At 43.3% G+C, this 25,293-nt stretch overlaps 2 protein-coding genes across 8 annotated transcripts in view; both read left to right on the top strand.

Annotated features, from left to right (window-relative positions):
* col18a1a (collagen type XVIII alpha 1 chain a) overlaps positions 1-13,225 on the top strand; it is a 59,719-nt gene extending 46,494 nt beyond the window's left edge. For 2 of the 3 annotated variants that reach the window (XM_089002547.1, XM_089002550.1), the window contains 21 exons: positions 90-179; positions 278-310; positions 442-477; positions 758-817; positions 883-960; positions 1,041-1,076; positions 1,186-1,239; positions 1,323-1,388; positions 1,557-1,622; positions 1,700-1,730; positions 3,702-3,746; positions 3,896-3,930; positions 4,034-4,162; positions 4,234-4,393; positions 4,670-4,734; positions 4,829-4,957; positions 5,035-5,067; positions 5,148-5,459; positions 5,545-5,742; positions 8,082-8,197; positions 8,275-13,225. In XM_089002547.1, the coding sequence (XP_088858673.1) occupies positions 90-179; positions 278-310; positions 442-477; positions 758-817; positions 883-960; positions 1,041-1,076; positions 1,186-1,239; positions 1,323-1,388; positions 1,557-1,622; positions 1,700-1,730; positions 3,702-3,746; positions 3,896-3,930; positions 4,034-4,162; positions 4,234-4,393; positions 4,670-4,734; positions 4,829-4,957; positions 5,035-5,067; positions 5,148-5,459; positions 5,545-5,742; positions 8,082-8,197; positions 8,275-8,488 (1,986 nt within the window). In that variant the 3' untranslated portion in view covers positions 8,489-13,225. The remainder of the gene's footprint in view (positions 1-89; positions 180-277; positions 311-441; positions 478-757; positions 818-882; positions 961-1,040; positions 1,077-1,185; positions 1,240-1,322; positions 1,389-1,556; positions 1,623-1,699; positions 1,731-3,701; positions 3,747-3,895; positions 3,931-4,033; positions 4,163-4,233; positions 4,394-4,669; positions 4,735-4,828; positions 4,958-5,034; positions 5,068-5,147; positions 5,460-5,544; positions 5,743-8,081; positions 8,198-8,274) is intronic. The other variant, XM_089002549.1, reaches the window with a different exon arrangement.
* Positions 13,226-21,772: 8,547 nt separating this feature from the next.
* Positions 21,773-25,293, top strand: part of LOC148894424 (poly(rC)-binding protein 3-like) — a 42,043-nt gene continuing 38,522 nt past the window's right edge. Inside the window, exon 1 of one of the 5 annotated variants that reach the window (XM_089002477.1) lies at positions 21,773-22,173. The gene's annotated coding sequence lies outside the window, so the exon portion shown is untranslated. The remainder of the gene's footprint in view (positions 22,174-25,293) is intronic. The other 4 variants (XM_089002476.1, XM_089002478.1, XR_016115757.1 and 1 more) reach the window with 4 other exon arrangements.

The following is a 25,293-nucleotide window of genomic DNA, read 5'->3' as shown; positions in this document are numbered from 1 at the left end:
TTGTTTGGATTCTTCTGTGAGTTGACTTGTCGTGATATTGTTTTAGATCCAACGGATGCTAACCATTTCACATGAATATTTGGGTTAAGGGTGAACCAGGCCGCGATGGAAACGGAATCCCCGGACCGCCGGGACCACCTGGACTACCCGGACAGATTGTCTACCAACCATCGGACAACGTATTGCGGAGTCCTCAAATATTGTTAGCAAATATGCAGGAAATTAGCATCCTTATTTTAACAATTTTCTTTTGTTTGTTTGTCTTTTGCTGCTAAAGTTTGATGGTGTTGTTGGTGGTGTTGGACCTCAGGTGTGTATTCAAAGTATAGTGTGACTGGGGGTGGGAAGAAGACAATTTTGCCCAAAAAATTGGCTGCTACTCAGTCCAGGGTGCACCGTACCTAATCAATGTTTATTTTTCTCGGTTTTTCTTCTGGAAAGGGAGGACCAGGTGTGCCGGGTCGAGCTGGATTCCCTGTAAGTCTCTTTAGCCGCAACGAATTGCCTTCTCCTCCAACCCTTTTCCCTTTCTTATAGCGCAACTGCACAATGGGACGTGGTGGCCCCCTGTTAGCTTTTAATGCAGGCCTGCTTGCTGAGGCTCAAATCTCAACCGTGCACCCCACAGGCGCTCAGTCTGGCCATGAATGACTTTCTCTCCAGAAAGCAAAGGCTTGACTTTAGCCAGCTAATAAACCTATGGTAATTCTCATCCAGAATCAAATGCTGCCTAATTGTATTTCTGTGGTCCCATTAGGGTCCTATGGGTCCAAAGGGCGACACGGGCGACCCTGGACCTCCAGGTTTTGGCATCAAGGTACTGACAAAGCTCAATTCTACACTTGGGCTTGGTTGCGGAGCTAATGTGGGTTCTTTTCTCAGGGTGAAAAAGGCGAACCAGGTCTTGTCATCGGCCCTGATGGGGGGCCCTTCTTGTCGACGGGGCTAACTGCTTTCAAAGTAAGTCTTGGAAAAACTGTCTGCATTTGTCTGTAGTGAGTTTTTGCCTTGCGTTTCTGATATTTCTGTTCTGCTGTTAGGGAGAACGAGGCCTTCCAGGACCGATGGGACCCCCTGTAAGTATTTGCAGGACTTATAATCCTGTCTAATATGGTTGCTCAAATATCACAAGTTGGTTCCTCAAGCCAGCAATAAGTCACATCTATGGATGTGTTTTCCACGTAGGGACAATATGGACCGCAAGGAATTAAGGGTGAAATCGGAATGCCTGGAAGACCTGTAAGTAAAGTCTGGTGGTTTTGGTTTTTGTTTTGACCATATGTTTAGACCGTCAATATGAAACGAAATGTGACTTGCGCTAGGGTCGTCCTGGTGTAAACGGTTACAAGGGAGAGAAAGGAGATCCGGCATCTGGCTTTGGCTACCCGGTAAGTCACTTTCTGTCTGGATGAGGTGGACAATCCGACTCTGCATTGTCAGTTCTAATCCATTCAACACATAAATTGACCAACCAACACTTTTTGGTCGCCCTGTGACTTGACCCACATTAGCTCAGACTTGTTACACACAATGTATGAGTCTCCTTCTTTCATCAGGGGGTTCCCGGCCCACCAGGACCACCAGGGCCACCAGGACCGTCCGGACCCTACGATCGCTTCAGTGTGAGTTTAGCGAAACCCGTTGAAGTTTCAACCGGCTCACTATCTAAGTTCAATCTTGTACTGTGTGTCCTTTACAGCACTATGATGGAAACTCCAGAAACCATCCAGGTGGGAGCCTTTTGCCAGACCGGCTGCATTTCGGCCATTTAGCTTGAAATGTGATGTTGCATTTATTTATTTATTTATTTATTCGTTCACTGCCAGAGCACACTATCTGGTAGTGAACGGCACGAATTAAAAAAATATATATATAATAGGTCCACTCCAGTGCCCGGGATATTAATAATAATAATAATAATAATAATAATAATAATAATAATAATAATAATAATAATAATAATAATAATAATAATAATAAGCGTCTTTCAAAACTCTCAAGGTCACTTTACAGTCACATGATCAGTTTTTCTGTGGGTGAGCAGTGGCAGCCACACGCGCCAGCGTTCACTCAACCCGGAATAAGTCAAATTTGATTGCATATTAATACATTCACTGCCAGATATGTGCAAAAAAATGTCAACTCCAGTGCCAGGGTTTTTGTCATTGTCACTGGAATTCCAGGACCCACAGAATATTGAGTTTTAGGACCACATCAACATTCAATGCGGGGTAAGAAACCTTAGACTCTCTTCTTTCATCAAAAACAGAGTTAATTCCTAAATGATATGCTTCTGGAGTTATATGGGCTTGAAATGGTCCTCGAGGGCCGTAGTCCTACATGTTTTCCAAGTATCCCTGTTGCAATGCACCTGAGGCTGTGTTGCAACAGGTGTGTTGCAACAGGGAGACTTGGAAAACATGTAGGACTGCAGCCCTCGAGGACCGGAGTTTGAGACCCCTGATAGAATACATGTTATTTTCACTCAAATTTCAAAACCCACAGAATATTGACTTTTAGCAGGACATTAATATTCAATTTGTCTGTCTACTTTGATCAGGAAAAAAACAGTTAATTCCTAAGTTATAAGGGTCTCTAGTTATCTGAGCTTAAAATGGGGGTAGATGTACAAAACACAATACATATTGGTTTATATAGCGCTTTAACAACAGCCGAAGCTGTAACAAAGCGCTAACATGGACAAAAGGCAAATTATGCCCCCCCGTTGAAGAGAATCACATCGCCAGTGGTCTGACCAGTGCTTTATCGGCAGCCCCGCAAGAAAAAACAAACCCAGACCAAATTTGGGAATGTCGCTCCATGTCATGGTTTTCAATTCCCGAATAAATTCGTGAATGGCAGTGAATGAGTTAATGAATTAATTCAACATTTAATTAAATGCATATAAATAAATAAATAAATAAATAAATAAATAAAGGGAAATCATTTCCGAGACTGTGACTGTAAAGTGCCCTTGAGAGTTTTCAAAGGCACTTAGAAATGAAATGTATTATTATTATTATTATTATTATTATTAATAAATTCATGAATGAGTTAATGAATTAATTAAATGTTTAATTAAATGCATAGTAATAAATAAATAAAGGTAAATCATTTCCGTGATTGTGACTGTAAAGTGTCCGTCAGAGTTTTGAAAGGTGCTTATAAATTACATGTGCTTATAAATTACATGTATTATTATTAATAATATACTAATAATAATAATAATAATAATAAATAAATAAATTCGGGGATGGCAGTGAATGAGTTAAGTAGCTTGGTGACAGAACTTTTCTGGAACAGACATTTAAGATCTGAGCTGTGCATGGGGGCAACAGTCCTCTGTCTCAAAGAACAGATCTTTCATGGCAGACCTCGTGAAGTATATTATACGACGGAAATTAAAAAAAATCAGGCGTATCTCATTAGGCAGGCGTCAATGGTCCCTGTCATAGAAACCAGATTTAAGAAATCTTTCAAGTTTCTGGAGACAAAAACCTTCCTCGTTTCAGCTTCTTTCAGGTCGCTTCGCTTGAGGCGGGGGAAGGCAATGGGGTAATCAGTGTTGGGGGGGCTAAGATTAATCCATGGAGTATTACTAGAAGGAGTCGATAAAACGCAAAGGACATGACGGTGGGTAATGGCAACGCCTAAGTCAGTCAACTATTCTCTCATGCCGCGGTGTTTGTGTTTTACGACAGCAGTCAAAGGAGAAAAGGGTGAACGCGGCCTTCCAGGAATCCCCGGTAAATCCTGGATTTTATATGCAGATGAGAATGCAAATTTCCCCATTGTGGGACTATTAAAGGCTTTGTGATTCTGAACATTCTTGATGAGCGTCTCTTGAACTCATTGGATACACGGCGTGTTCACGCAAATGCATTCTGGTTTACAGGAACGGGCTCCGATTTTGATATGGACACACTCAGGGTAAGCGGCGTAAACTCGAGGTTTGGGATTTGGGCCATCAACCTCATTTCAACTGGATTGTAGAGCGATCAAAACCATTGAAGACCAATATTTTGTTGAACAGAATGACCTAAAGGGAGAGCATGGTGACCCTGGACTGAAGGGAGAAAAGGGGGAACCCGGTGGTTATTATGACCCTCGATTTGGAGGACCTCTAGGCCCACAAGGGCCTCCAGGCAAACCAGGTTTACCAGTGAGTTGGACAATAGAACGTCCCCCATGTCTCGTTCCAGATAGATTGTTCAGTCATTTCCTTTGCGTTAGGGTCCAAAAGGAGATTCTGTCACAGGTCCACCAGGACCTCAGGGTCCAGCCGGTCCAGCAGGGATCGGTTATGATGGCCGACCAGGTCCTCCAGGACCACCCGGACCACCAGGACCGGCGACGTCCCCCTCGCTGCCTGGCGCCTTTTGGCCCAGTCAAAGTGAGTCGCTTTGGTTCTGTGACACTTGGATAAAAAGTGATACAGTCCAACCTCTTTTCATGGTTGACAACAGTTCCGCCTCAATCACATCATCTATTCTATACATATTTTATAATCTCTTATTATACATGGCAGTTGGTGGCCATTTGATTGAAAATGGTTGAACGAACTACCGTTGTAACATACGGATTTGTTGTGTCCCTCGAGGTACGTTGAGGTTGGACTGTAGCAAAGCTTTCCAGAAGTCGTTTCTTTAACAAGATCTTTGAATTTCAGCTGCCAATGTTCCAGGACCTCCTGGTCCTCCTGGTCCACCTGGAAGTCCTGGACACTCATCTGGAGTACGTCTTTTATCAGGCAGATTATTTTTTTAATTTTGCTTAAGCATCTTATTCGGTAGTATACCAAAGCCACTGCTTTGTTCGGCGTGCACAGGTCACAGTTCTCAGGTCCTACGACACGATGCTCGCAACTGCCAGACGGCAGGCAGAAGGCAGCCTCATCTACATCCTCGACAAAGCCGACCTCTACCTGAGAGTCCGCGATGGACTGCGGCAAGTCATGGTAAAGTTCTTTTGCCGCCTCTCCAGTTCAGGTCAACTGCGAAGTTAGTAACGGTGAACTGTTGTCTTATGTCACAGCTCGGGGATTACAACCCCTTCTTCCGAGATTTGGTGAGTCTGATGACCCGAAATGGACCAAGAAGAAGTCCTCCTTGAAAACTCATCCATCGTTGTTTGCGTTTTCTTTCAAGGAGAACGAGGTGGCAGAGGTCCAACCACCGCCTGTCATCTTGTACCCGCAGTCCCACGACAACAATGGAGCCGGCCACTACTCCCAGAGCGTTTCAGAGGTGCGGCCCATTGAGCCGCCGTCACGTCCCCCCGCGGAGCCCCTCTTCCCTCTGCGGTATGATACCCGGTTCCCAGACCGAAGGCAGTCGGGTCAGACGGATGGCAGACGGGTGACGGGACAGGCTGACAACAGACACCCCGTCACTCCCCAACGACGACCCAGCCCACCTTTACCGCAACCTGCGGTCCACGCGGACAAATCAGGATCAGTGGTAAACGCTACCAACCAACCGGAGGGCAATCGTTTCATCTCAAGGGTTTTGACCCTAGATCGTACTCTCTTTTTGGTTGTTCTAGCTCCATCTCATCGCCCTGAACGCCCCTCAAAGTGGGAATATGCGAGGAATTCGCGGGGCCGACTTCTTGTGTTTCCAGCAGGCCAGGACCGTGGGCCTGAAGGGGACCTTCAGAGCCTTCCTATCGTCCAAGCTCCAAGACCTTTACACCATTGTCCGCAGGTCGGACAGGGACACTTTGCCCATTGTCAACCTTAAGGTAAGACACTGGAAAGCAGCCAGTGTGCAAAATTTGCCACCCCCAAATCAAAAAACCTTTAGCGGTTGCTGGAATGAGATGTGAACTGGCCTTTACGTGAGCATGGATGTGGTAGGATTTACTTACAAGCAGTTTTTGGTTTTACTGGAAAAGGCAGAACAAATAATAATTGCCTGTTGGGAACTTATCGTACGAATGCTTTAGCTCACAAACTTATTGCCTCACGAACATGAAATTCGCAAGCATATTGTCTCGACTGACGAACTAGTTTTCAGCGGACGAACCAAACCACACGGAGCGCCACGGTGGCTGGCGGACTAATTTTCATCACCCCCTTTCTTTGAGTGTGGACGTTGTTAGTTATCAAGGAGTGACTTGGCGTCGCAGTGCCATTACGCTAAGTCGACCATTGCTACCATCCTTAAGAACAAGGAAGCTATTAAGGGTATTTCGGTGTTGTCTAAGCAAAGGTCTCGGGCAATAGAAGAGGTTGAAAAACGTATGTTGATTTGGATTAATGAAAAGCAGCTTTCAGGGGAAAGTGTGAGTGAGGGTATTATCGTTGAGAAAGCAGGACAACTTCACTCAGATATCAAGAGGCAACTACATCAACGGCCATCACAAATGTCAATAAAATGGCTTTATTAAATACAAATTCTTATACAATTTCTTTCTTTCATTACAATACAATAGCACATTTATTATACATAAAATAAGGTATATTTTGTGTAGTTTAAGGCTTATTTAGGAGAAAAGTATGTTTTATGGTGATGGATTATTCTCATTTTAATGGTTTCTTATGGGTAATAAATGTTTGGAAGACACACTTTTCGCCTTACACACACTTTCTGGGAACCAATTAAGTTTGTAAACTGAGGTATCACTGTAAATTTAGATGCCTAAGTACGCAACAAATAAAGTAAAAATACTTTGAAAATCTGATTTGTTATAGAAAAAAAACAAGGCGGATTTGAAATTAGCGCCCCCTCTAAAAATGGGGTTTGTATTTGACAGCTGATGCCTTTTTTTAATCCAAAACAAATTGACTGTGAGCCATGAGTGGGTAACAATAATGCTATAAGACGGCTTTGATATGACCTTAAAACAGGGACGGACATCCAAAGTTTTTCATTTGAGGGCTGCCTACGAAAAAATGGCTGCCTTCACATTCTATTCAAGTTTTTTAACTCATTCACCGCCATTCACCAATTTATTCGGGAATTGAAAAGATGATGCAGAGCGCCGTTTACGAATTTGTTCAGGGTTTGTTTTTTCATGCTTGGTTGCCGATAAAGCATTTGGACCGACCCCTGGCCTTTTTTTTTACCCATTTTTACCCATTTCTAAGCGCCTTTCAAACCTCTCAAGGTCACTTTACAGTCATAGGACAAGTGAGAAGCGGCAGCCACTTGTTTTTATTCAGCTATCTATCTACTCTGTATCTGGCTATCTAGCTAGCTATCTAGCTATCTGGCTGGCTACCTACCTAGCACTTGATTTGCTATCGTTCAGCTATTTAGCTGGCTCGCTAGCTATCTAGCTAACTGTCTATTATCTATCTAGCTTGCTCGCTGGCTATCTAGCTTGCGAGCTATTAGCTATCTCACTGGCTGGCTAGCTAGCTATTAGCTATCTGTTAGCTAGCTATTGAGATTTCTATCTATTTCAGTTATTCCAGGTTGAGTGAACGCTGGCGCGTGTGACTGTTAGTGCTTTGTTACAGGTTCAGCTGTTGTTAAAATGCTATATCAACCAATATGTATGTATTGTATTTTGTACATCCGCCCCCATTTCAGGCTCAGCTAACTCCAGACCCATATAATTTAGGAATTAGCTCTTTCTTCTGATGAAAGAAGAGAGTCTAAGGTTTCTTGATGTAGACCAAAAACTAAATATTATACGGGTCCTGGAATTTCAGTAAAAATGACAAAAACCCTGGCACTGGAGTGGACACATTTTTTTGCGCATCGTCTGGCAGTGAAGGAGTTAATCAAAACTTGATTCAACAACACTAATGAGTTAAAAATGCTTCTGATGTTGGTAAAATAAATTTCACAAATATATAGCTGTCTATCTATTAGCTAGTTAGCTTTCTATCTATTTGAGTTATCGCGGGTTGAGGGTTGAGTGAACGCTGGTGCGTGTGGCTGCCGCTGTTCACCCCCAGAAAAACTGATCCTGTGACTGTAAAGTGACCTTGAGTTTTGAAAGGCGCTTATAAATGAAATTTATTATTATTATTATTATTATTATTATTATTATTATTATTATTATTATAAAAAGTCGCAGAGAGTACGCAGGAAGTTCACTATTTTTGTTTGTTTTTATCTCCCTTCCAGGACCAAGTGCTATTTGACAATTGGGAATCCATCTTTGATGACAACGCAGGCGAAATGAGAAGTGGTGTCCCAATTTACTCCTTCGACGGAAGAGACGTTCTCCGGGACAGCACGTGGTGAGTATTCGGACGTGGACGAACGTCCCGCAAAGGTAAGACCCAAAGGTCCTGATGTGCCGTCTGCGCTTCACCAGGCCCCACAAAATGCTGTGGCACGGTTCCAACGACAAAGGTCACAGGCAAACGGAGCACTACTGCGAAACGTGGCGGGCGGGCGAACGAGCCGTGACGGGGTTGGCGTCGGGCCTTCAGAGCGGCCGCCTGCTGCAGAGGCACACCCGCAGTTGCTCCGACGCGCACGTCGTCCTGTGCATCGAAAACGCCTCCATGCCACATGCCCAAAAATAAGGACATTCCCATTGATTTATTTTGTTTTGTTTGTTTTTTTAGGGGGTATCATTTTAATTCGCACCTACGACAGGTAACATCCGATTTACGACCGGCGCGAGTTACGACCACCCATACTTACGACCACGTCCGCCAGACCTTTTTTTTCCATTCTACGGCTGCCACCGCGACAGCCAGCAACACGACAGACAGAGACAGAGGTCTGTGCAGGATGATTTATTAAGATACAACACAAAGCACTGGTCCCAAAAAGAGGACCAGGGGTATAATCCAAAATAAAGAATACCAAAAACCCAAAAGGATTATGGGATGTGGCGGAGGGGGGGCTCGTACGAAGATATAGAAAGTCCAGGGTAATACAAAGTACAAATACAAGTTGACAGCATCCCGTTTTCGTACCGACTGTCCTGAAGAAGGAAGTGGTGGAAGCGGGGAGGCGTGGCCCCGCCCCCAGCTGTCAATCCGAACCTGACAATATCGAACAAGTAGGATGTTTATTTGCTGGAGCAGCATTTCACAAAATGACGATACAAAATAACTGTTTCTTAACAAACGCGTATGACAATTTTCACCAGCATGACAGCAGCTCACTCGCACAGCAATCGGGGCGAAGGAGCAGCTTTGCACAAATCTTCTTCTTCTTTTCCTTGCGGATTTTTCCCTTCAAGGGTTCGCCACAACGAATCAGTGTCCTCCATATTCATCGGTGGGTATCGGCGCTCGAGCGGTTGGGATGACCTCTTCTGGCTTCTCCGTTAGCAGGGAGAGTGATTTTTTTTTTTGGACAGCTTGCATGCGTGGGAAGCCCTGCATATTTGGGTCAGCAGAAAGCGTGTGCGGCGACACAGTAATAAAGATCGAGAATACGAAATATAACATGATTAAAATGACACTAAAAGTTAGATTTATCAATGAACTGTCAACATTTTGGTATATAATAGTATTCAATAGAAAACGTTGCTTAAAGGACAACCGACACCTTGGATCCATAATTTGTAAAATCACTTCAAATGACTTCTACTGAGTGTATTTTACAAAGATTGACGATTCCTGATGAGACGTCACGGAAGAAACGCCCCTGACCGAGAAAGCGACACACAGTGCATTTTGGGTACTTTGTTTGGTCTGAAAACTTCGTGTTGATGGCGAAATTGGAAGGAAAACACATAAATAACGCGATGGTGAATTGTTGTGTGTTGCACCAAGACAACTATTTGATATTTGCTGACACAAATTCCCAGCAGACAAATCAGCCCATTTCAAACAGAGCTTGGGCCCCATCTTGTGCATTTTCGGGGAGCTACATTGGAGTCCAGACGCCTCAAAATGATACTGAAGGACTTCTTTAATCGATTGCAAACATTTATGCTTTCCTCTTCAGAACTACAGTAAAGTCTCATTATATCGATATCGGTTATATCGATAGTACTGCTTATTACAATACTATTTCTATGAACGCAAGGAGAAAATTTACATGCCGCAGGATCGGATATATCGATAGTCCGGTTATATCGATATTTTTTCCGACTACCGAGAATATCGATATAACGAGACTTTACTGTATTTGAATCATATTCATAACTGGATGAGTAACAAGAAAGCATCTTCTCTGAATCTGGAGTCATTGTTTTGATTCTAGAGCAAGGCAAGACGTCCTGGTGTGATGTCACGAGCAAGGGTACCTTCTGAAACTCGCCATTTCCGGGGTCATTTTGAAGTAGTTTGGGACACTTTAAGTCATTTTTATTGGTGTTTTGCATTTGACTAAAAATATCAGCCTGTGTGTTTTGGATATTTTAGATGCGATAAAATGTTTTTCTGATGTCAGGTAGGAAACAAAATATGTAATGGTGTCGGTTGTCCTTTAAAAACAACAGATTGACATCGTATACTATCCTGTCGTATAGGAGATGCCAGCGTGTCGTCATTTGTTATGATCACGTGATCCTCGGTTCAGCCATTTTCAATGCGTTTCGATTTACAACCGTTTGACTTACGACCGTTTTGTTAGAACGGAACCCGGTCGTGACTCGTATGTTACCTGTATACTTTGGCCTTTTTTTGTTTTTCTTTTTTTTTTTGTATCATTTTAATTGTCATCCTATATTTTTTTGTATTCTTTGGCATCCAATGAATTTGCCCAGCAGCTTTTAGTTTTTTTTTTTTCATTTTAATTCTCACCCAATATTTTTTGTATTTTTGGCATCCAATGAATTTGCCCAGCAGCTTTTTTTTTAATTCTCACCCAATTTTTTTGTATTCTTTGGCATCCAATGAATTTGCCCAGCAGCATCTTTTTTTATTAATTTTTTAGTATTGTTTTAATTTTCACCTAGTATTCTTTGTATTTTTTTGGCATCCAATGACTTTGCTCAGTAGCTTTTTTCGTATTTAATTTTTTGATTTTTTTTTTGTATAATTTTAATTCTCACCTAATACACTTTGGCTTTTTTTTTTTATCATTTTAATTCTCACCCAATATTTTTTGTATTTTTTGGCTTCCAATGAATTTGCCCAGCAGCTTTTTTTATTTTTTATTTTTGGTATCATTTTAAATCTCACCTAATATTCTTCGGCGTCCAATGAATTTGACCAGCAGCTTTTTTCATATTTAATTTTTTAGATTTTTTTTTCTATCATTTTAATTCTTACCTAAAACACTTTGGCATCCAATAAATTTGCTTTTTTTGTTTGCTTTTTTTGTTTTTCTTTTGTATCCTTTTAATTCTTCCCTCATATTCTTTGGCAACCAATGAATTTTCCCATCAACTTTTTTTGCATCATTTTAATTCTCACCGAATATTATTTGACTTCCAATGAATTAGCCCTGCAGCTTTTTTGGGGATTTTAATGATCACTTAATATTCTGTGGCATCCAATGAATTTGCCCAGCATATTTTTTTGTTTTTGTTTTTTGCAAAGTGGCCTTTGTGTGTCATATTTCCTCCCTCCATGAAAGCCAAAGAGATTAGGTTGAACTGAGGTTTCCTTTTTCTCTTGAGGACACTTTTTTTTCCTTCTGAGGGTTTAATGAAAGTTAAAAAAAGTAAATATGTTCACAATGTGTATCCATTTTTTTATTATGTCACTTGCCATTTCTCATTGATGCTGTGAGCGATTTTTACCTTTTCAAATGTCATTCTTCCATCCTGAGATGTGGCTTTTCTTTCATTTATTGATCACTTCCACATTTATTCCATTTTCTTTTTTTTTTTTTTTTTTGGGGGGGGGGGGGGGTGGGTTACTTTTGGGTACAGCAAAGACTATTTGAAATCTAAAGAAAATATTTATTTTTAGATGGTTATATAAGGACAAGTTTGGTGAAAATACAGCTTGCCCAAATACTCCCAATTGATTGCAATTTGTTTTTTTTTTTTTTTAAATTCCAAAGGGGCTTTCCATGATTGTGCCTTCGAATAAAAGCCGCCTGCTTTCCACGTAACAAACACGCATGCAACAACGGACCACTTCCGTTTTGTTTTATATCCGTTTCTGTCGTAGCCATGCGCTACACTGCTACAAGTGTTTTCTCGGCCAGCGTTTACCGATGAAAAAAACGACATCGAGGACTATTTCTTCAGTGAAATTTAACCACGGGAATTATTGACTTAACTGAGAGTTTACTGCAAGTGATTGAGTCGAATCTTTGTTGAGATTTTCTATAAAGTTTCAAAAAACTACATAAAAAACATCGATGAAAGGTTTCTTCAGCCGTCATCTGTACTTCTTTGAAGTTGTCGGACGTTCCAAGATCCAAGATGCTTCGTCAGCGAACTAAAGTTTTGCTGGCAGTTTCGGCCCCATATATATCTCTACTGTCCAGACGTGGCGGTGCCGGACTCTGTAATTTTGGTTTTGGTCCCTGCTCTCACGTTGGGGGGAGCAGAGGACTACTCCCTGCTGCTCAACTGATTACTTCTATTGTCCTGCCTGAGTATGATGTCTATGACTGGCCTGATTGCCCCATTTGCTTTGGCATCACCTCATCAGCATAACTAAGCCCATGTTGCCTAAGAAGTCTTTTGTACGAATGATCCAAATTGAACCTCACCCCACCATGGCGGTTTAGTGAATGATTTTGCTGTTTTATGAAAATAGCTTCTTTTCATCCCCTTTCAAACCATCTATTTTCTTTCGCTAAGATTTTAACCTCATTGTCATCAAATGAGTGGTTGCTAGTTTTTAGGTGCATATGTACTGCCGATTGAGGCCCACTAGTATTATCCCTGCGATGTTGATAGTCTTTTTTTGAGAATTTGTTTAGTCTCCCCAATGTATTGCTTGTAGACCTCATACTCATGTAGGACAATAGAAATAATCGGTCAGGACTATAGAAATAATCAGTGGAGCCGCAGGGAGTAGTTCTCTGCTCCCCCCAACCTGAGAGCAGGGACCAATCATAGAGTCCGGCACCACCACGTCTAGACAGGTGGGATATATATATATATATATATAGGGCGAAACTACCAGCAAGACTTTAGTTCGCTGAAGAAGCATCTTGGATAAGAAGCGAAACGTCCGACACCTTCAAAGAAGTACAGATGACGGCTGAAGAAACCTTTTCATCGATGGACCACTCCTGTATGACTGAGAGCTTACACAGACATAAAAAAACATTTTGTTCAAAAGCGATTTTGGTGCAACGGATGCTTGACTGAATTTGGTGTTTTATTTTCTTCATTTTGATCTTGAGCTGTACTGATGTTCAAGGCACTGAATAAATGTCTTCTGGAATAATTTGATCTCACTCAATGTGACTAACCTTACGTTTGAGAAGTTCTTTGGGAGCGAGTGATCCATATCTAACTGAGCAAATTTCAATCACAATCAGAATCCTCTTTATTGCCACGTATGTAGAACACGCAAGGAATTTGTCTCCGGTAGAACACGCTGCACTAGTATCATCCTCAAAAAATTGCTAATAATAATAATAATAATAATAATAATAATAATAATAATAATAATAATAATAATATATTACATTTTAAGCGTCTTTCAAAGCTCTTAAGGACACTTTACAGTCACAGACAAGCATGGATACAATAATCAATAAAATACAATTATAAATAGAATACAATAAATAAAATAAAATTATAACTAGAAACAAGAGAGAGAGCTACACAGAAAATGCAATTTTAAATAGGTGGGTTTTGAGATGGGACTTGAAGGTCGGAAGAGAATCGATGTTACGAATTTTGGGAGGAAGTGAGTTCCAAAGTATGGGGGCTGAGCAGCTGAAGGCTCTGTCACCCATCGTGCTGAGACGGCAGGGGGAGGGGGCACACAGAGGCGGAAGGTGGTAAGAGAATCTGAGGGAACGAGAGGGAACAGAACTTTGAAGAAGGTCAGATAGGTATGGGGGGGCAAGGTTATGGGTAGCTTTAAATGTATAAAGAAGCATTTTAAAGTTGATTCTATATTTCTCCCCCCTGTCACAACGACTACCGCCCGGTCGCACTCACTCCCATCCTCATGAAGTGCTTCGAGGCGCTAGTCATGAACCACATCAAGGCTACCCTCCCCCCCAACCACGACCCTTTCCAGTTTGTATATCAGCCCAACCGCTCGACCGATGACGCCATCTCCACTGCTCTCCACACAGCGCTCACCCACCTGGAGACCTCCAGCACCATCACGCTGTACACAGGGGCCCCCCAGGGGTGTGTGCTAAGCTCCCTCCTCTTCACTCTTCTCATACATGACTGCTCACCACCATCACCCAGCTCCAGCCTCTTCATCAAGTTTGCGGATGACAAAACTGTGGTGGGCCTCATCAACAACAATGAGGAGACAGCCTACAGGGACGAGGTCAGCCGCCTGGCGACGTGGTGCAAGGACAACAATCTCCATCTGAATGTGGAGCAGACGAAGGAGATTGTTGTGGACTTCAGGAGAGTGCACCCCCAGCATGCTCCACTAACCATCAACGGTGCTGCAGTGGAGAGAGTGAGCAGCACTAAGTTCCTGGGAGTACACATCAAATCTGAAGACCTGTCCTGGAGCCACAGCACGGCATCACTGGCCAAGAGATCCCACCAGCGCCTGTACTTCCCCCGCAAGCTCAAAGGAGTTGGAGCCCCGACCCCCATCACGACCTCTTTCTACCGCGGTACCATCGAGAGCATCCTGACCAGCTGTATCACCGTGTGGTACGGCGCCTGCACCGTGTCCTGCCGTAAGACTCTGCAGCGCATCGTGAGGACAGCAGAGAAGATCATCAGTGTCTCTCTCCCCCCCCCCCCTTCAGGACATTTCCAACACCCGCCTCACCCGCAGAGCCATCAGGATCGCTGGCAATCCCACCCACCCCTCCGACAGCCTCTTCACCGTGCTGCCATCGGTTAGGAGACTGCGGAGTCTCCGAGCCAAGACCAGCAGGATCAAGGACAGTTTCTGTCACCGGGCAGTAAGGAGACTCAACTCCCTCCCAGCCCAGCCCTGTCCCCCCTGCCCCTTCCTACAGCCACACTCACCGAACTCTGAGTACACGCTACACGCTGTAGTATCATCCAGAACTCTATTTTTTTTTTCTTTCTCGCTTTTTTTTTCCTACAAGACCTCACTCCAACCCTTTTTTTGTTGTTTGTTTTTGCATTACTACATTACGACACTTTACATACGACACTATCTCACTTTACATACAACAGTACCTCACTTTACATTCAGAATTTACATGTATCGTCTGTTGTCGATTGTATATCTTTTTTTAGCCACATTATAAGTGCCTTGCACGCTGGGTCCGAGAGGACATTAATTTCATCTGTCTTGTATGTCAAGCATATTAGCATATTTGATAATAAAGCTGACTTTGACTTTTTCACTTTGACTTGACCGGGAGCCATTGGAGCTCTTGGAGGATAGGGTTGATGTGGTGAAAGGATGACGTTCTGGTGATGATCTGAGCTGAAAAATTCTAGATGAGTTGAAGTTTGTGGAGAGGCTCGAGACCAGGGGTATCAAACTCATGTCACATCTTGAGCCACATATGGCCTCGGTAGATTTCAAGTGGGCCGGACCATTAAAATGATACCATCCATGCTATAAATAATCAAAATACAGAAACTTTTTAAAAACACACCAAGCACAAATGTTTCCCACGCATTTCTCTAAAAAAAAAAATATGACGAGGTCCATTTTTCATGTTTTGGTGGTTGCCAACCTCCCTCTAGATCACAGTTTTATAAAATTAATCTTGTGGCCCATGTCAAATGTCATATTTATTATATTTTTTCAAGTCGGGGGTGGCTCAAAAATGGATGGTGGGCCGCAAATGGCCCGCAAGCCCAAATTTTGGAGGGTTGCTACTTAGCCTAACTTGTGGTGAAACAACTTCACAGTAAGCAAATTCCTCGTGAAGATAGCAATGGCGGAACGTTCGTCAATTTGTCATTAAAAATCTCCAGTGATCTTCGTGGAAAGGCTGAAAAGTGAAGTGGATTTTCAAAGAGAACTGAATTAGGTCACCAGTCATTGACGAATGCCTACGAAATCCCTTTAAATCTCCACTGAAAAGTTGCTAGGCTTTCCGTGATTATATTTGATTAAGAAGATTAATTTGAATTATTCATGGGGGTGGCCTCATTTGCCTGAAACGGCGACATGTTCACGTGATGACTGGACTTTTGGTTTGATCCAAGCGATTTCTGGAGATGGATGCCAGATATGGATGCAGGACTTCATGGACCGATCTAACGTACGCAGTGGACACCTTAATTGTTAGTTTGCCGCTTATCGGAAACGAATGATGTTGTCTAATGCTAATCGGTGCAGCTAATAATGCCGCTCCGATAACCTCAAGGATTTGCAGTGGCTGGCCTTGGATTTCATGGCTAGGCCTTCAGTAGTGCTACATCTCAATCAATCCAGACTGAAAAACGTGTGGTGGGATTTACTACAAGTCCACTAGAGGCTACCATTAGCCAGGAAATAACGGACCCACCTTTCTTAATATCCATTTTTTTCTTGAAAGGTCTGTCTTGAAAATGGCTTTAACAGTAAATCTGCAACCACATCCTCCTTCAACCATTGTGGGTTGACAAAATCGCGATTAAATCAACACAACAATATATTTGCCTATGCAGCAATGTATAAGCTCTTAGCTCTAGTGGCTAGTGATAAGAGCAGCCTTGGTACCCCTTTTGGATTGCCAAATCGAAATCTGATCGGTTAGAGCAACAGTTTGACCGACACACTTGATGAGGCAGGGCCTGTAGAACTGATTGTGAAAGCGTCCAGACCAGCCAATCATAGTTTGTGACAACTGACGTACAAAGGCCTTCAAGAAGGTCTTTGTACCCATTTTGGGTTACCAACTCGAACTCTGATTGGTTCAAGCAACAGTTTCATCGCCACATTTAATGTGATTGGGCCTGCAGAATTGATTATGAAGGTGTCCGGGTCGGTTTATGACCCTGGTAACAGATGATAGCTGAAATGTGATTGGTTAAAGGACAACCGACACCCCAGGACAAGTGGTGTCCATAATTTGTAAAATCACTTCAAATGACTTCTACTGAGCGTATTTTACAAAAATTCCACAGCATATAGCTATATTTTACGTTTTAAGACTCGCGCTGAATATTCAGGAAGTCTTGTTTTCGAGTTGGTGACGATTCCTGACGCGACGTCACGTCAGGAACGCCCCTGACCAAGAAAGAGACACACAAAGCATTTTGGGTACTTTGTTTGGTCTGAAAACGTGTTGATCCGTGTTGATGGCGAAATTAGAAGGAAAACACATAAACAATGCGATGACGAATCGTTGTGTGTTGCACCAAGACTACTATTTGATACTAGTTGACACAAATTCCCATTAGACAAATCATCCCATTTCCAACGCAGCTTGGGACGCTTGGGACGCTACATTGGTGTCCAGACACCTCAAAATGATCCAGAAGGACTTCTTTAATCAATTGCAAACATTTATGCTTTCCTCTTCAGAACTATTTGAATCATATTCATAACTGGATGAGTAACAAGAAAGCATCGCAAGGCAAGACATCCTGGCGTGATGTCACAAACAAGGGGGGTGGGACCTTCTGAAACTCGCCATTTCCGAGGTCATTTTGAAGTAGTTTTGGGACACTTTAAGTCATTTTTATTGGTGTTTGTCAGTTAACTAATAATATCAGCCTGCGTGTTTTGGGTATTTTAGATGCTATAAAACGTTTTTCTGATGTCAGGAAACAAAAAAATTGTGTCGGTTGTCCTTTAAATGCTTAGATACGAAAACACACGTCTGGTGAAAGACAATTTGGAATTATTTCATAAGAATTCATGGGCAAAATATAATTCATATCAGTCCGTGATTCCGATATTTTTAGGTCAGCAGAGAAGGCTTTGCAGGCCTTGACGATCCGTCACTAGGGCTTTGACATGATAACATTTCGGAAGCCATGTTTTGACTTAAAGCCAATTTGCACATGGAGGAGTACTCTACCGAAGATCCAGCGCGTCCGAAAATAAACCGGTCAACACGCATACGCGTCTTTTCACGTTTCACTCAACGTGTCAAATGTCTCGAGCCGGCGGGAAACTTGATGGTGGCGCCATGGCTTATATTAATTGAGTCGGGATCTGCGTGTCGAAGCAGCGTCGCAGCAGTTCTTGAACGTCTTTTGCGTACTTCAATCTCGAGGAAATTCGAATGCCGTCTTTTAGCCTTTGCTATCGTCTCAACTGGCCGGGGGTGAGACAGACAGCGACCCCCCCCCCCCCTCGCCGGAGCCTGCCTACCGTGTAATAGCCCACATCTGGCTTTAGTGGCTGGGGGGATAGGGGTGGTGGCTATATTTAGCGGATGCTAAGTAATAACTAAGGAGAGAGAGGGAGGGAAAAAACCCACCACCATGGAACAAGGTGACGAGCAGATAGTGGGGGAGTTAATTACAGTCACGAGCTTGTCAGCGCTGCGCTTTGTGATTTACTGTCACCCCAAAGAGGAAAAGCCAAAACATTTCCCCTCAGGCTTTTTTGCAGAGATGAGGGGGGAGCGCATAGTGAAAAAAAAACACTTTTTGTAAACTTGAATACAAATAGAGCAGTGCCCAAAATCGGTTTGAATAGATTCCAGGAACTTCTCAACAAAAAACATTGAAAAAATGCCCCCCCCCCCACCCCAAACGCGGCCATTCAGTTCTAACGGATACTGTCATCTGTAGTAATAATAATTTTTTTTTCACGATATAAAAAATATTGTGAATTTTCAGAGTTTTCACAAGCTATGTTTGGCTCGTCACTAGCCAATCATAGTTTGCGAAAACTGCTCAGATCACTAGCCACTAGTGATAAGAGCATACTGTCCAGAGCTAGCACACTTTACAGGTAGTGAGCTGCATAAGCAAATATATCGTTGTGCTGATTTAATCGCAGTTTTGTCAACCCACAGTGATTGAAGGAGGAGAAGAAATTGATTTTGTTTTGAGATTTACTATTAAAGCCATTTTCTATTCTATAAAGCCATTTACTATTAAAGCCAAGAAAAATGGATGAATGAAAAAAAAATACATATATATATATATATATATATATATATATATATATATATATATATATATATATACAGTGATACATCAGTTTACGAACTTAATTGGTTCCCAGAAAGTGTGTGTAAGGCGAAAAGTTCCCCTTCCAAACTTTTATATCCCATAAGAAACCATAAAAATTAGAATAATTGGTTCCCAGGTCCCCATAAAACAGTTTTCTACGAAATAAACATTAAAACTACACAGAATATACCTTATTCTAGGTATAATAAATCTGCTATTGTAATGAAAGAAATAAACGGTACTATATGATAAAGTCATTTTATATGACCTTTGTGATGGTCGTTGATGTAGTTGCCTCTTGATGATATCCGAGTCAAGTTGTCGTGCTTTCTCAGCGATAATACCCTCACTCACACTGTCCCCTGCTAGCTGCTTTTCGTTAATCCAAATCAACAGAAGTTTTTCAACATCTTCTATTGCCTGAGACCGTTGCTTAGACAACACCTAGCAATGGTCGACTTAGCGTATTGGTACTGGGACAGCGAAGTCACACAAACGCACACCTCGTTGGTGTTTTTCGATGATCTCCTTCTTCTGCTCAACTGTCATTTTCTCTTGTGTCCTCTTTATCTTAACACTAGCCTGGGGCAGGGTCTTTTTCAGTCCCATAATAGCAAAAGTACTGTACTCGATAACAAACCACATCTGCCCTCAAAGAAAGGGGGTGACGAAAACTGGTTCGGCAGCCACCGTGGCGCTGTGTGGTTTCATTCGTCCGCCAAAAACTAGTTTGTATGCCCAGATTATATTCTCACGAATTTAATGTTCGTAAAGCGAAAGGTTCGGGAGCTGAAACATTCGTAAGCCGAGATATCACTGTAGATATATTTTTGGGGAGGGGTGGTCACTGGTCTGTTATTATAGAATCGTAAAACGCTCTTTGTAAATGAAGTAAAATAAACGGCGTCCCCACTGCGTCTCATCCGGAAGCGTCTCCTTAACCTTCCACGCCTCACTGGCTGCGCTCATCAGTGCAGGCGGCAACATATTGGATGTGACGTCTGCCTCCATCTTGCCATGAATTTTTTATGACTCTTGCTCTGACACTTGCACGCAGATGGGGCGTGTATTAGCCTGGCGCTGTAAAAACCACGCCGCCGGAAATGACAGAGACTGTTGGAAAAGATCTCTGACCCTTCCGCTGCCACCGCCGTGTTACGACGTTTAGTTGTTAATCGTCGCGGTTGATGTCTCTGGGCGGCATTTGGCTCAATCAGAGGCAGACGGGGGTTAGCTTTGCCACGCTGGTTTTGTTTTTGTAGCGGTTTGTGTACAAGCATTGGGGCTGAATAGTGAATATAAAAAAACTAAGCTTAACTCCTTCATTGCCATTCTCGAATTTATTTCGGCAATTGAAATTATGGACGTGGAGCGCCATTCCCAAATGTGTTCGGGTTTTTGTTTTTTTTGCATTGGGAAGCGATAAAGTGCTGGTCAGACCTCTAGCAATGTTTTTTCCCCTTCCACAAGAGGGCAGCATTGCCCTTTTTTCCATCTTAGCGCTTTGTTCCAACTTCACCTGTTGTTAGAGCACTGTATTTTGTACAGCTTCTCCTATTTCAAGCTCAGATAATCGAAGACCTATATTGCTTAGACCCTCTTTCATCAGAAAAAAAGACTCAATTCCTAAGGCTTTTAATGCTGTATTGAATGTTTATGTAGTCCTAAAACTTTATATTCTGTGGCTCCTGCAATTTGAGTGACAATAACAAAAACCCTGACACTGGACTGGACACGTTTTTGGTCATTGTCTGCCAGTCAATGAGTTTAAGTTAAGATTGAGTCTGGGTCTCTAATCAACAATTGTTCAAGAGAACAAAAAACAAAAAAGGTTTGAACTAGAAATTGTCTCTCGTGCAGAGTCGAAAGCCAGAGAATTAAAATGAGTTTTAAGGCAGGTTTTGGAGATGGGCAGCATGGGGCATCAAAATGACCATTTCCTCTGATCCTCCACTTAGTTCTCAGTAGCTTTTACAGTGCCCGATCTGTAAACCTGAGGCAAACTTCTTCTTAATGTCTATCCATCCATTTTCTGCCGCTTATCCGACATCGGGTAGCCGGGACAGCAGCTTTATTAGGGAAGTCCAGACTTCCCTCTCCCCAACCACTTCTTCCAGCTCTTCCTGGTGGATCCAGAGGCGTTTCCAGACCAGCTGGGTGACATAGTCTCTCCAGTGTGTCCTAGGTCGTCCCAGGGCTCTTCTGCCAGTGGGGCATGCCTGGAACACCTCACCAGGGAGGCCTCCAGGAGGCATACTAATCAGATGCCTAGCCACCTCATCTGGCTCCACTCTACGGGGAAAACTCATTTTAGTCGCTTGTATCTGGGATCTCGTTCTTTGGGTCACGACCCATAGCTTCCTACCATAGATGAGGGTTGGGACATAGATCGGCCGGTAAATTGAGAGCTTTGCCTTTTTGGCTCAACTCCATCTTTACTACGACAGACCGGTACAAAGTCCACCCTTATGACCATATAACCTGAAAATAAAAGTTATCTGACATTTTTTGTCACAAAATACCTTGCATAAATCGTAAGTTATCCCAAAGACTTTATAGACCATGAAGCTATGGCCCAAGGCCACCCGGAGGACCCCACTTTGAGAACGACTGTTCAACCTGAGGATACTCGATGATCAACGCTTGAAAGGGGAACTGTGCGAGACGCCCGTCCATCACGGCAGCGTTTTTCCATCTGGATGTGAGCGAGCTCTTACGCCGGAGTGACCGAGGGAAGGCGTCGCCTGCCCCCGCTCTCATTGGCTACCGTGGGGGGACAACTCTCCGTCCTCTCCCATTGGCTGCTGGGAGGTGAGAGGGAGGGAGCTGGCCCCATCCTCCCCCTGTGGCTGCGTGCGTAAATGTAAAGAATCTTGTCGGCGCCTGTGATGTGAGCCGCTCTGAGCGTGGACAAAAAGGACAAGAGGGAGAGAAAAGGAAAGACAAGCATCCGGCGGGTCTTCTCCCCCTCCGTGTCCCTGCTCCTTGTCACCCCCATCCTTCTTCCCCTCGCGTGGAGCCGCTTCCAGTCCAGCAAACCACCCCAGGACCCCTTCCCGCCTCTCCTACCACCTGGACCGCCCCAGGACCCTTTGACTCTGCTCACTTCTTTCCCATAAAGTGAGACTTTTTCACAAGGTGAGATCCAATTTTTTATTCCTTTAACTCTTTTCTGTCTTTCCATCCCAAATGAAGTTTCACCAAGTTGCTTTTGCTGTCTGGCCTCAGCTTGGTAGCTCCATTTTACAATTTTGCCTCTAGCACCGGCGTCGTTTTCCAAAACAGAGACTAGGTTTCAGGCGATTCTGTTTTTTTCGGCACTCCTATCTCTACTTTGCAATCTGTCGATCTGATCTGGTCGCCTCCGGGCGAAGTAGTCCGTCTTTGATGTTTATCTGGGAATGCAGGTGAACAAAGCTAGTGCTTTGTTTAGGGTTTTTTTTTTTCATTCCGCAAGAAAATGGATTTGTTATGCTTCCGAGGTAGTCCGTGAAGGCTATTTATAGATGCTGACAGGCCGTCCCACCCTGCGTGCTTTATCTCCAACCCCCCCCCCATGACCCAGCAGTCACTTCCTCCCCAAATGTCGAGTTTCGGGCAGAAGCGACCCGGAAAGAAGCCTGACATTGCAGCAAGTGCGATGACTTAACAAGACATTGATGAGCTTGATTGAATCACGGGAAAGGGGACACTCGGCAAGGCCCATCGAGTATTCCTGGCAATCGCAGAGGGGAAAACTGCTTAGTCCTCCATCCCCACATCCTGTACTTTACCAGGAAATGTGTGTGTGTGTGTGTGTTAGCGAGATTCTGCTAAAGTGGTTGAGACATCAATACCGCCTTGCCTGCATGGAGCATGAACGCCATTCTGTCTAACATTTGGAGCTAACCACACGTCAACAACTCGTGAAATTGATTTTTTTGTGCGAAAGTAGAAATAGTGCGGTATCCCATGACCAAATTTAAAACGAAAACCACATATCCTTTGGGAATATAAGTAGCATCCAGTCTCATTGGTGATTGCCCGTGGTTGGGGAGCTCCAATCCGAGCTCTCCCTCGCATATTTTGAAAGCTCGCTGGGTCGACTTTACTGTTAACTCCTGGTCTCTTATTTTGCCAAATGTCATTTTAGGTGAACCGTGGACCACATGTCACTGTCTTTTCAATTTGTGCCACATTTGCACTTGCACGATTAGAGTAGATGAGATGTGATGGTGGAAGGAACTGACTGGAACCAAATGAATAAAACCAGATCACATATGCACACAAGTGTTGTCAGCGTGTGAAATGAAAGTAGACCTCGGCCTGCGCCGCCACTTTCCCATAAACACACTCACACACACACCTGAAACAGAGGCGACAATTATTTCTTGTGTCTTGACTCAAATGCAGTTTAGGTATATATGGAATCCTTGACTAGCCTAAGTGAACATTTTAGTATTTGTCTCCCAAAGCAGAGGTTAGTGGTTCAATCCCCGTCATTGCGACTGTGTTGATGTGTCCTACAATGGGTGCACATATTAGCCAAAGATGATAAGGAAGTGGTTGAAACTGAGCAAGGTTTAATCTTCACCCCCCACCCCCCTTTTGCTTCCCTCCATTGGTTAAGTGAGCTCATAAATAGGGCTGCCCGTTGACCCCTGTGTGAGTGCTATTTTTATACCCGCTAATACGGTATATACTGGCGCGTGGAAAAGACCCAGTTGGTAAAACGACAAGTCAATGTTATTGTTGGTTCCGAGACAAGATCAAAGAGCTGCACAAGTGTGTACCGCGGCAACTAGGATTATTTCCTTTCGAGGGTTCTAAAAAATGATAAAAAGATCAACATGTTAGCATGTAGGTGAACGTGTCCAAAACGAGGTCAGGTTGTCACTTTTCAGAGGACTTTTATTCCAAAATGCAACATCGCAGCCCTATCAGAGTTGTCTGGATGAATAGCTGGAGTATCTTAATTTCACTGGGTGTTAATCCGGTTGAGGGATAACTCGGATTCTTTCGTTGAGAGGTTTTTAAAAATGGATGACAAAGATCAACATGTTTCCTTGCAAGTCAACGTGTCAGATCTCAGATTGTTTGGTCACTTTTCAAAGGCCTTTTATTCAAAAATGCAACATCAATTCCGTATGAAGGTGATTTGGTTGGAAAGCAGCAGTGCTATAGTCTCTCCAAGTATTGGTCTGGTTGAGGGATAACTCGAATTCTTTTTCTAGCGTGTTCTAAAAATTAACGAAAAAGATCAACATGTTAAAATGCAGTTCAACATGACTGAGAATGAGATCATGTCACTTTTCAGAGGCCCTTTAGTCCAAAATGCAACATCAGATCTGGATGAGATTGGTCTGGGTAGATAACATGGGTGCTGTAGTGTCCCCCAGATCTCAACTGGCTGAGGGATAACTAGGATTTTTTTCACTTAGAAGGTTTTACAAATTGATGAAAAAGATCAACATGTCAGAATGCAGGTCAACGTATCAGAAATGAGGTCATGATGTCACTTTTCAGAGGCCTTTAATTCCAAAATGCAACATCAGATCTGTATCAGGATGGTCTGGTTCGATAGCCCGGGTCCTGTAGTGTCCCCTAGATCTTGTCTGGTTGAGGGATAACTAGCATTCTTTATTTCATTCGTAAGAAAACTAGGATAAAAATTGACAAAAGAGATCGTCATGTTAGCATGCAGGTCAACGTATCAAATTTCAGGTCATGATGTCACTTTTCAGAGGTTTTTTATTCCAAAATGCAACATCAGATCTGTGTCAGGGTGGTCTGGTTAGATCGCCCGGGTGCCATAGTGTCCCCTAGATCTCGTTTGGTTGAGGGATAACTATGATTTCTTTCTTTCACTCGTAAACAAAACTGGGAATGACGTGCATGTCCGTATCTGTTCGCAGCTGACAGTGAAATCGTGTCTGATGATGTCAGAAAAAAAAACGATATTGAAAATGTCGGCTTTTGGCACCCACCGCTGCCTCTCTGCGTTTTCACTTGATTAAAAAGCGGCCGGGAGTTTGTAAGCGCGCGGTAGGTTAGTGCGCGTACACCCTGGCAGCTTAACATACTGATTCTTCAAGCCTCTTAGGCTAAGCCGCGGCGCTCGAGTGATGAACGCCGTCTCCGCTTCCTCGCCGCTTCCTCGCCCCTTTCTCGTTCATTCTGTCTTTCAAAAAAGTGCCGATCCCGGTGACAGCTTCCACAGGGCAAACCTGTTGTCTGGCAAAGCAGAGACCGGGGGGGGGGGGGGGGATCAGTGACACA

Source organism: Hippocampus bargibanti, linkage group LG08 (genome assembly GCF_051943395.1).
Source record: "Hippocampus bargibanti isolate YZ-2025 linkage group LG08, ASM5194339v1, whole genome shotgun sequence".
NCBI lineage: Eukaryota > Metazoa > Chordata > Actinopteri > Syngnathiformes > Syngnathidae > Hippocampus > Hippocampus bargibanti.
The sequence above is the reverse complement of the archived record's forward strand: the minus strand, read 5'-3'. Positions and strand labels throughout refer to the sequence as shown.